Source organism: Scardinius erythrophthalmus, assembly GCF_964197995.2.
Source record: "Scardinius erythrophthalmus genome assembly, chromosome: 9".
NCBI classification, from domain to species: Eukaryota; Metazoa; Chordata; class Actinopteri; order Cypriniformes; family Leuciscidae; genus Scardinius; species Scardinius erythrophthalmus.
This window is the reverse complement of record NC_138229.1, coordinates 1262246-1275127: the sequence shown is the minus strand read 5'-3', so window position 1 is coordinate 1275127 and position 12882 is coordinate 1262246. Positions and strand designations below refer to the sequence as shown.

General features: G+C 35.6%; 1 protein-coding gene across 11 annotated transcripts in view; it reads right to left on the bottom strand.

Annotated features, from left to right (window-relative positions):
• Positions 1–12882, bottom strand: part of epb41l3b (erythrocyte membrane protein band 4.1-like 3b) — a 61354-nt gene that overhangs the window by 29775 nt on the left and 18697 nt on the right. For 9 of the 11 annotated variants that reach the window (XM_081374689.1, XM_081374692.1, XM_081374685.1 and 6 more), the window contains 5 exons: positions 9212–9370; positions 6787–6891; positions 6664–6706; positions 6501–6576; positions 3784–4002 (listed from right to left, as the gene is read on the bottom strand). In XM_081374689.1, coding sequence (XP_081230815.1) covers positions 3784–4002; positions 6501–6576; positions 6664–6706; positions 6787–6891; positions 9212–9265 — 497 coding nt within the window. In that variant the 5' untranslated portion in view covers positions 9266–9370. The remainder of the gene's footprint in view (positions 1–3783; positions 4003–6500; positions 6577–6663; positions 6707–6786; positions 6892–9211; positions 9371–12882) is intronic. The other 2 variants (XM_081374691.1, XM_081374683.1) reach the window with 1 other exon arrangement.

The following is a 12882-nucleotide window of genomic DNA, read 5'->3' as shown; positions in this document are numbered from 1 at the left end:
ATTCTGAATAATCAGATATCGGTATTGACAGATATCATTCTGAATAAACAGATATCGGTATTGACAGATATTCTCAATAATCAGATATCGGTATTGACAGATATTCTCAATAATCAGATATCGGTATTGACAGATATTCTCAATAATCAGATATCGGTATTGACAGAAATCATTCTGAATAATCAGCTATCGACAGATATCATTCTGAATAATCGGCTATCGATATCGGCAGATATCATTCTGAATAATCGGCTATCGGTATTGACAGATATCATTCTGGATAATCAGCTATCGATATCGGCAGATATCATTCTGAATAATCGGCTATCGGTATTGACAGATATCATTCTGAATAATCAGATATCGGTATTGACAGATATTCTCAATAATCAGATATCGGTATTGACAGATATTCTCAATAATCAGATATCGGTATTGACAGATATTTTCAATAATCAGATATCGGTATTGACAGAAATCATTCTGAATAATCAGCTATCGACAGATATTCTGAATAATCGGCTATCGATATCGGCAGATATCATTCTGAATAATCGGCTATCGTATTGACAGATATCATTCTGAATAATCAGCTATCGATATCGGCAGATATCATTCTGAATAATCGGCTATCGGTATCGACAGAAATCATTCTGAATAATCAGCTATCGGTATTGACAGATATTCTGAATAATCGGCTATTGGTATCGACAGATATCATTCTGAATAATCAGATATCGGTATCGGCAGATATCATTCTGAATAATCAGATATCGGTATTGACAGATATTCTCAATAATCAGATATCGGTATTGACAGATATCATTCTGAATAATAGGCTATCGGTATTGACAGATATCATTCTGAATAATCAGATATCGGTATTGACAGATATCATTCTGAATAATCAGATATCGGTATTGACAGAAATCATTCTGAATAATCAGCTATCGACAGATATCATTCTGAATAATCGGCTATCGGTATCGACAGATATCATTCTGAATAATCAGATATCGGTATTGACAGATATCATTCTGAATAATCAGATATCGGTATCGGCAGATATCATTCTGAATAATCGGCTATCGGTATCGACAGATATCATTCTGAATAATCGGCTATCGGTATTGACAGATATCATTCTGAATAATCGGCTATCGGTATCGACAGATATCATTCTGAATAATCAGATATCGGTATCGGCAGATATCATTCTGAATAATCGGCTATCGGTATCGACAGATATCATTCTGAATAATCGGCTATCGGTATTGACAGATATCATTCTGAATAATCGGCTATCGGTATCGACAGATATCATTCTGAATAATCAGATATCGGTATTGACAGATATCATTCTGAATAATCAGATATCGGTATTGACAGATATTCTCAATAACCAGATATCGGTATTGACAGATATCATTCTGAATAATCAGATATCGGTATTGACAGATATTCTCAATAACCAGATATCGGTATTGACAGATATCATTCTGAATAATCAGATATCGGTATTGACAGATATCATTCTGAATAATCAGATATCGGTATTGACAGATATTCTCAATAATCAGATATCGGTATTGACAGATATTCTCAATAATCAGATATCGGTATTGACAGATATTTTCAATAATCAGATATCGGTATTGACAGAAATCATTCTGAATAATCAGCTATCGACAGATATCATTCTGAATAATCGGCTATCGATATCGGCAGATATAATTCTGAATAATCGGCTATCGGTATTGACAGATATCATTCTGAATAATCAGCTATCGATATCGGCAGATATCATTCTGAATAATCGGCTATCGGTATCGACAGATATCATTCTGAATAATCAGATATCGGTATTGACAGATATCATTCTGAATAATCAGATATCGGTATTGACAGATATTCTCAATAACCAGATATCGGTATTGACAGATATCATTCTGAATAATCAGATATCGGTATTGACAGATATTCTCAATAACCAGATATCGGTATTGACAGATATCATTCTGAATAATCAGATATCGGTATTGACAGATATCATTCTGAATAATCAGATATCGGTATTGACAGATATTCTCAATAATCAGATATCGGTATTGACAGATATTTTCAATAATCAGATATCGGTATTGACAGAAATCCTTCTGAATAATCAGCTATCGACAGATATCATTCTGAATAATCGGCTATCGATATCGGCAGATATCATTCTGAATAATCGGCTATCGGTATTGACAGATATCATTCTGAATAATCAGCTATCGATATCGGCAGATATCATTCTGAATAATCGGCTATCGGTATCGACAGAAATCATTCTGAATAATCAGCTATCGGTATTGACAGATATTCTGAATAATCGGCTATTGGTATCGACAGATATCATTCTGAATAATCAGATATCGGTATCGGCAGATATCATTCTGAATAATCAGATATCGGTATTGACAGATATTCTCAATAATCAGATATCGGTATTGACAGATATCATTCTGAATAATCGGCTATCGGTATTGACAGATATCATTCTGAATAATCAGATATCGGTATTGACAGATATCATTCTGAATAATCAGATATCGGTATTGACAGAAATCATTCTGAATAATCAGATATCGGTATTGACAGATATCATTCTGAATAATCAGATATCGGTATTGACAGAAATCATTCTGAATAATCAGCTATCGACAGATATCATTCTGAATAATCGGCTATCGGTATCGACAGATATCATTCTGAATAATCAGATATCGGTATTGACAGATATCATTCTGAATAATCAGATATCGGTATCGGCAGATATCATTCTGAATAATCGGCTATCGGTATCGACAGATATCATTCCGAATAATCGGCTATCGGTATCGACAGATATCATTCTGAATAATCGGCTATCGGTATCGACAGATATCATTCTGAATAATCAGATATCGGTATTGACAGATATCATTCTGAATAATCAGATATCGGTATTGACAGATATTCTCAATAACCAGATATCGGTATTGACAGATATCATTCTGAATAATCAGATATCGGTATTGACAGATATTCTCAATAACCAGATATCGGTATTGACAGATATCATTCTGAATAATCAGATATCCGTATTGACAGATATTCTCAATAACCAGATATCGGTATTGACAGATATCATTCTGAATAATCGGTTATCGGTATCGACAGATATCATTCTGAATAATCAGATATCGGTATTGACAGATATCATTCTGAATAATCAGATATCGGTATTGACATATATTCTCAATAACCAGATATCGGTATTGACAGATATCATTCTGAATAATCAGATATCGGTATTGACAGATATTCTCAATAATCAGATATCGGTATTGACAGATATCATTCTGAATAATCAGATATCGGTATTGACAGATATTCTCAATAACCAGATATCGGTTTTGACAGATATCATTCTGAATAATCGGTTATCGGTATCGACAGAAATCATTCTGAATAATCGGTTATCGGTATCGACAGATATCATTCTGAATAATCGGTTATCGGTATCGACAGAAACCATTCTGAATAATCAGCTATCGTTATCGACAGAAACCATTCTGAATAATCAGCTATCGACAGATATCATTCTGAATAATCAGCTATCAGTATCGGAGAAATGTAGTATCGGTGCATCTCTAATCTTAATGATACTAAAATAACACTGCTCTGAACACTACAACAGAAATCTGAGCATTTGAGCGTCATACGCGGCAGTTTCTCTGTCGGAAGCGCGGGTAAACTCACTTGTAGTTGCGGTGAAGCTCCAGCACTTTCTCCTCCAGCTCTTTGGTCTGGTTGGGGGCCAAACGCACCTCGCTGATATAGCCGGATCCCTGCATGTCAGGGTCATAGTCTCCCAGCTCAGACTGAACCGTGTAGGAGCCCAGCACAGTGTGTGTGGCGAAAGAACACGGCAAACGCCCGGACACCACGTCATCTCTGAGCTGCAGACACAGGTAATACCTGAGAGAGAGAGAGAGAGAGAGAGAGAGAGAGAGAGAGAGAGAGAGAGAGAGAGAGAGAGAGAGAGAGAGAGAGAGAGAGAGAGAGAGAGAGAGAGAGAGAGAGAGAGAGAGAGAGAGAGAGAGAGAGAGAGAGAGAGAGAGAGAGAGAGAGAGAGAGACTTTACAATGTTATCCAGCTGAGGTCAGTCTACTAATGAAACTGCACAGGCTGGGAGTGTTTACACCAACAGTGTTATTTAAGTCTCACTGATATATTCATTTTATGATTATTTATAAAGCGCTTTTCACAGTACATTTTGATTCAATGAAAATGCTTGTTTCAATGTTCCGGTTTAGTAAGTATTCTGTTTTCAGTCAGCTATAATATAGTAGAATATAAGAATAATAATACAAAATGGCTAGATTGGAAAAAATAGACTATATGTTATTATATATATATTTTTTCATATTTTGATTTCATTTTTTTTTTTTTATCCATTTTCATTTTGGTTAAAGTTTTAGTATTTTTATTGTGTATCTTTAGTCATTTTTATTAGTAATTGTTTTTATTTTATTTTTTTTAATAAGTTTGTGTAGTTTTTCTTAATTTTTATTTCAGTTCTAGTTTTACTATATCAAGGTAAACTAATCAGGCTTTAGATATTTAGGGATTTTAGGATTTAGATTTATCTGCCAATATTTTGGTTATCAACTTTCAAATGTAAAGAATTGTCTGTAAAAAAAATTCACATCGGTGCATCCCTATTCTTAATTTCTTATTTCAGTAATGTTTTTACTACATTAAATACAAATGACAAGCGTTGCCTTTGCAACCAGCCGAAATAAAATAAGTCTATGTCAATTTTTTCTTGGTTTTTTTTTTTTTTTTGTTATTTATTATTTGGTAACACTTTACAGTGAGGTTTCATTTGTTAACATTAACTACATTAGATAACATGAACTAATAATGAACAATACTTCTACTAGGGGTGCAACGGTACAGATAGCCCACGGTACGGTCCGTACCTCGGTTTTTGGGACACGGTCTCGGTTCGGTTTCGGTACATGTTTTGTGCAGAAAGAGACTGCTATTTCATCCCAAAAATATGTTTTAATTTTCTTATGAGCATAAACAGAATGTCACAGTAGGAAGAACATCACTGTATGGAATAAATTAACACTCTAGTCTAGTCTGTACTGAACAACACTAAGTAATACAAGCTCTTCAACTATCACTTATATGAAATACAAAATGTAAACAAACACAATTCAAAATATTCAAGTGGATCCCAATTCCAAACCTTGATAACTGGTATATGAAGTGATCAATGTGAAAGAAAAAGTGCACTTTTACCTTTAACAAACATAAATTAGCTTGTGCTTTGAAAAAAAAAAAAAAAACAGAGCAAAATAATATAATAAAAAAATACTGCATTCAGGATACAAAGTGCAATGTTATTTACTCATCCACTATTGAGAGATTATTGTGCAAAAAGATGAGTCTATCAACACTGTCTGGTGCAAGGCAAGACCGGTTGGCACTAACGATGTCCCCAGCAGAAAATTCTCAACTTTCAGAATGCCGCAAGCGCACCGTAGGTCACGTGACAAGAACCAACCAGAGCGCAGCTGATGGTTGCTTTAGCAACGACAGACGCCTCCGGACTCCGGAGCGCAACCGCCCTAGCGCTTTGGAAAAAGGAGAACGCGGCGCGCCTAGCGTTTTCTACGCGTTTTTAGGAGCGATGTGTGAACGGCGCCTAAAGCAAAAACTAAAAGGATCAGCGCGAACTCAATGGCAAAACCGAAGTACCGCGGGACACGAGGGTAGATTGTCCCGTGCAGGGCTGACCGAACGGTCCGGTATTTTACCGTGTACCGTTGCATCCCTAACTTCTACATCATTTATTAGTTGAAGTTAATGTTAATTTGTTAATTTAATTTTTGTATTTACTAATACAAAATGTTTAAAATAAAAATTGTTATCATTGGTTAATGCACTGTGAACTAACATGTAATTTTATGAACTAACATTGAAAAAAATGATTAAATGTCAGTGCATTTTAGTTAATACATTAATTAATGTTAAAAATGAGACCCTATTGTAATGTGATACAGTTTCCTGAGTATTTATTTTTATTTCAGTACATCAAGTCAAACTAAATAAAAATAATAAAAGTTTTTTATATTTTATTTTACTACATATTTGTGGTGCGTCAGTTCAGAGCAGTGTTTATTTTATTATCATTGATAATAAATTTATATTTTCAGTTAGTTTTTATTTTGTTGTCTCCAATTTTCATTCAAATTTTAGGGAGTTGCCAGGCATTTTCATGTATATATATATATATATATATATATATATATATATATATATATATATATATATATATATATATATATATATATATATATATATATATATATAAAAGATAAATAAATAAACATATATATATATATATAATTTCGCTTAAAGTTTATGTTTTGTCATGGTTTTAGTGAACTTTATCTAAACACCTGGTGATATCCTCAGAGAGCTGCGCCGGATCGGGAGGATAAAACTTCACGTTGAAGGCAAAGTTCCAGGGACCAGCTGTAAAAACATGAAAAACAACTTCTCGTAAGAATTTGAGGACGTTTGGATGGAGACAATTAACATGACCGTCAGGAAAAGACGTACTACTGATCAGCTTCTTTATCTCCTTGGACGTGTCCAGCCAGTTCTGTGGGAAAAAACAGGAGATTTGTCACTGAAATATAACAACTGAGACGTGAAATCAGAGGAATAAGAGCAAACAAACACCTTCGGGCTTTCAGCGTCCCGGTACGTAATCCCAAAATAATCCTTCTCCAGAAGATTCAGGTGGTCGCAAACCTTGTCAAACAGCACCTGACCTTTCGCTCGCTTCTGTGGACAACAAACAGACACAAAGATTCATTAACGAGGGTTAACGAGGAAACTGCAGGGAGTTGAAGAGAAGCGCATAACAATATAACAATAAAAGTCCCCCTGTACTCAATCATTTCATCCCTTAAAACTCATCTTTGATCTCCAAAATGACATATTTAAGTGTTTTTTCCTTGAAAAAAAAAAATCTTCATGTCTTAAAATATCTTGAATGTAACTCGACACCCTTCCTCATTTAGTATGCGTGGTTCTATGAATATGCAAATTAACTTTTTTGAACCAGAAGTGCCTGGATCTTTTTTTCTATAAATATATTTTTATATACTTAATATTAAATATATACAAATATTTTATTGGTTTACCTGCATGTCACGTGACCGTGAGCATGCTTATGTGCTGTTAAATTACTGAAATATTAATGTGACAAAAAAAGTTTGAGAATCCCTGAACTAAGAGAACAATCAATAAATCTCACTTTTGCCCAAGTTAGTGTTCGTCATCTTACTGTACTTTGTTTTATTTGGTAAATAAAGAGTTAACCCACCGCAATGATGGTGGATTAGCAATTAATTCCTATTTTCCCTCATATTCTCCATTGTTGCGGCTCCTCTCTTCCCAGTCTGTCAGTAACGCTCTGTTTACTTCCTGTCTCTATGAAGCCCCTCCTTCTGAAAAGCACACTGTGCTCTGATTGGTCGGCTGGAGCAGTATGTTGGGATTGGTTGAGTGCTTTGAGTGTGTTTGGGAAATGTCCCGCCCCTTACCATAACCGCCAGTTTAACACACTACTAACTAACTCAACCAGGCCCCGCCCCTTTATTCTGCGCATTAATTATTATAATGAGGAATATTGTGACGTGTTCCCGGAAGAAACTCCAGACTACAGTGGAGGCGATTCAGGAGTTCAGGAACACTGACACTGATATAGAGAAGAACTGGAGCTTCTTCATGATCAAACAGCAACACTACACACTAAACACAGACGAACATGAGCTCAATCGGACCCGTTTAACAAGTTAACTCTCCAACAAAAGTGACGCCCCGCTTTGATTTCTGAAAAATCCTCTATTTACACGCTCTTCCACGTGCATCTGTGTGTGACTGAACCTCCAGTAAACACACACACACACACACAGCTCTGGCATGCTGTACTTCATGCAACCGCTTTTGCTCGCGCCAAAATAAGAATAAGCTAAAAATAAAAGTGCTTGTGATGTGACAAGTTTGTGTGTGTGCTCTTCAACTCTACAGTGCAGTTACACACACTGTGTGGACGTGTCCCGACACGCTGTTTCACGCCTGAGTCTTAAACTTCCTCAGCAAACATCTGAACTTGCATGGTTGGGTTGTTGCAGAAGTGAAAGCAAATGAAAGTGTAAAAGAGCTGTAGAAGTTTAGGTTTATTGCAAAGCCTGCTTTAAAGTCTGCTTACGTGGAATGGCAATGCATGTACAACGTCAAAACCGTTAATTCAAGCTTTCAAATGATACCTAATGTTCTCATGCCATGCATATTAAAACCATTTAAACATAAAACTAGACTGTCATAACTCATCAACACAACAGTATACAGTAACAGTTTTACTTTGAAACGTGCAATGCTCACATTTATTGCACTGAATCATTTAATAATCATATTAAGCCTGATTTTACTGATTTTCCATCCGCAACTTTAAGATCTATTGATATTATACTTTTATCTAAGACTTTTCTCATACTACTTATGATATTTAAGACTTTTAATGACCTTGTATTTGATCAAACTTTATGACTTTTTAAGGACCTGTAGGGATGAATGATTAATCAAAATAAATAATTGCGATTGCGATTATCAAATTTCAAAGGCGTAACATATTAGTTGTAGTGTAAAATATTTTTTTTATTAAAAATTATATTTTTCAATTTTACAGTACAAGAGTATAACAATAGTACTATATTTGTTGTTTTATTTCTTAATTTGCATAATATTTTTATTTAATAATAATAACCATAGCAAAAATCATAAACATTTTTTATTTTATAGTCACTGATCAGTTGATAAATCACATGATTTTTTTTGTCTACAAACCAGGGTTATTTTAGTATCATTGAGAAACTATTATACTGTAGTTTTTAATCAATATTTTTGGTATTTTATTTGTATAGTTTTCATTTTAAATGTAAAGTAAAAAAAAAAAAAAAAGTCAAATAATTCGTATTTCAGTTTTAGTTATTTTAGTACATGAAGTTAAACTGTGCTTTTATAAATGTTTTTTCATTATTATTTATATTCACTTACTCAAGCCCAACAAACCCGGAGCACTCACTCCCATCATGCTCACCTCCAGCGTGCAGGTGTAGTCCGTGCCGTCCAGAAGCGTGACCTTACACTCCATGACCTTCAGTCTGTGGCTCCTGCCTAACGCAGACCAGGACACTCGGCTGCTCAAAGACTTCTGGGAAATGTAGTCTTTCTCCTGCTGTCTGACTTCTGATTGGCTCTGCAGAAACACAGCAAAATGAGTTTATTAAGAGTTCAAAGGTTTGAAATCGCTGGTGTTTCTGACGTCACAAACTACCTTGTAACCAATCAGATCAACGTGTGATCGTCAACCAGTGGATCTCTGAGCTGAGCGAGTGAGTGGAGGCGGGGCTCATTTGCATATTCATAGAACCACGCATACTAAATGAGGCAAGGGTGTCGAGTTACAGTCAAGATATTTTAAGGCATGAAGACATTTTTTATCAAAAAACGTTTAAATGTCATTTTGGTGATCAAAGATGAGTTTTAAGGGATAAAATTATTGACTACAGGGGGACTTTAATTGTTTGAATTGAGGCCCATTCACACAAAGGACAATAAATATAACAATAACAATACAGTTCTAAAAATTGCACAGAGAGACTATATCTTTCAAGTTTATTTAGTTAGGGACAGATACAAATAACATAGATAAGCTTGACAGTCATCCGATGTATGAATCATAGTGTTTTTAGCTAAAGCTAATTCACGACACTCACTGGAATCACTTTCAGAATATTTTTTTCCCAGCTGATGAATGATAAAAACATTGACAGCCAATCAGAATTCATCCTGCTTTAAAGAGCTTGAGCATTTAAAGAGACAGATGACCAAATAATTTTTTTTATTTTTTTTATAATTCAGACCTAATTCAGAATAATTTCATAACCGACCTTCTTGACGACAGTCTCATGTCACGGCTTCATTTCAGAGGCTGATGCTGCTATTTTCATCATGCCGGTTTATTTCAGCGCTTTGCCATGAATAGATTTTCATCATTAAATCAAGTTACATAATCTCTGTTACCTACTTTCTAGAAAGATCCTGAAACTCTCCCAGGGATTACGTCTGTAAAGCCACAGAGATATATTACTGTAACAATTGAGAAATTGGAAAATGCCAACATTTGTTTGTTGATGTTGTCTCTCTCTCACGCGGAGACCACTAGATATTCACCCAAACATCTATATGGTTTAATGTGAATGATTATCATACAGTATTATACATGTTTGGTATCATTTGAAATGTCTCAGTGTGACTGGTGTCTCATTACCAAAGAAGTAAACCAAAAGGTAATAAAGTTCTTAAGAATTTAGAGGATAACTGGCACATAGAGGAGGGTTCGTCTTCCAGGCAAATGGCATCCTGCCCAAAAGCTGTCAACTCTGTATGCAAATTCCCATTGTTAGCAAATGTTTACATGTGAAAGAAGTTTCTGTCTATATACAGAAATGCAGCAAGAGGCTCAGGGCGATTTGTAGCTCAAATTAGCCGGTGATGCGGAGAGTGTGACTCTCAGAATCATGTATTTTCTAATGTCAGGTTCACATCTTCTCTTTATTCCAGAGCATTTGATATTTTGTATTTATTATCTTTGAACTGATAATGAAATTGGCATGATACATTTACCTGACGTAATAAATTGTTACATTTGATTTATTCTGACTCACTCTGAAATTGTTTTCCCAAATAGATTAAACGGATTTGTATGTTACCGCAAGTCTGCATTAGTGACGACTAATATTTGGCACTAATTCAAGTGTACTTGGTTCGTAAAGACAAGAAGTGAATTTCCGTTTAGAAGAGCAAAAATGCTGCTTGACCAACCTAAATCTGGGTGTCTTACCTCTGTTTTAATTTAATGTTACTTTAGATACATGTATGTGGGAAACCACGGCATGGCCAATCCAAAGCTATTATAAGAGAAGTAATATTGGTTGACTTATATCTGTAGTAGTGGCCATACCTCTACTGAAGTAAACGTCAAGTTAAATTCAAGTGTATGCGAAACCACGGGGAATATACCAAAGTATCTCTGATTGTGTAAGCGTGAATTACGAACATCTCAGGTACATAGCCAATTACCTCTGTTTAATGACCAAACCTGACGAGCTTGTCATCGTGAGACCCGCGTTAATTAAGGCGTGAGGACCTTTGAGCGACATAGCTTCCGAATATGAACGGGTAAAATATAAGTAAAGAGTTAAAAACAATAATCAAACATTCGTTCACATTTAATGATGCTCAGATATCATTAAAACCTTTTTCCTTTATGGAGTCAGATGAGTTAATACATGAGAAAATGTATTTCATTTACTATTGTTGTGTTGTGTAAAAGGAAAGACAGTAACACGCAGAGACCTTCACCCGTTTTATGGGATCCCGCCATTGGGCCGATCTAGACGGGCTTAGGGTTCTTGTATACGGCGTATACATTTAAAAACTCTATTCCCATAAATTTTGCATCTGAAAGGGAAACTCCTACAAATGCATATGCAATAAGGTCAAATGCAAAAAATATTATCAGTGCTTATTTTTTCACTGCGTGTCTTTAGTAAATCTTAATTGATTCCAGCAGAGACATATATGTTGAGCATGTGAACACAATGGCCAATCAGAGACATATATGTTGAGCGTGTGAACACAATGACCAATCAGAGACATAAATGTTGAGCATGTGAACACAATGGCCAATCACACACATATATGTTGAGTGTGTGAACACAATGGCCAAACAGAGACATATATGTTGAGTGTGTGAACACAATGGCCAATCAGAGACATATATGTAGAGCATGTGGACACAATGGCCAATCACAGACATATATGTTGAGCATGTGAACACAATGGCCAATCACAGACATACATGTTGAGTATGTGAACACAATGGCCAATCACAGACATATATGTTGAGCGTGTGAACACAATGGCCAATCACAGACATATATGTTGAGCGTGTGAACACAATGGCCAATCAGAGACATATATGTTGAGCGTGTGAACACAATGGCCAATCAGAGACATATATGTAGAGCATGTGGACACAATGGCCAATCAGAGACATATATGTAGAGCATGTGGACACAATGGCCAATCAGAGACATATATGTTGAGCGTGTGAACACAATGGCCAATCAGAGACATATATGTTGAGCGTGTGAACACAATGGCCAATCAGAGACATATATGTTGAGCGTGTGAACACAATGGCCAATCAGAGACATATATGTTGAGCGTGTGAACACAATGGCCAATCAGAGACATATATGTTGAGCGTGTGAACACAATGGCCAATCAGAGACATATATGTTGAGCGTGTGAACACAATGGCCAATCAGAGACATATATGTTGAGCGTGTGAACACAATGGCCAATCAGAGACATATATGTTGAGCGTGTGAACACAATGGCCAATCAGAGACATATATGTTGAGCGTGTGAACACAATGGCCAATCAGAGACATATATGTTGAGCATATGAACACAATGGCCAATCAGAGACATATGTTGAGCATATGAACACAATGGCCAATCAGAGACATATATGTTGAGCATGTGAACACAATGGCCAATCAGAGACATATATGTAGAGCATGTGAACACAATGGCCAATCACAGACATATATGTTGAGCATGTGAACACAATGGCCAATCACAGACATACATGTTGAGTATGTGAACACAATGGCCAATCACAGACATATATGTTGA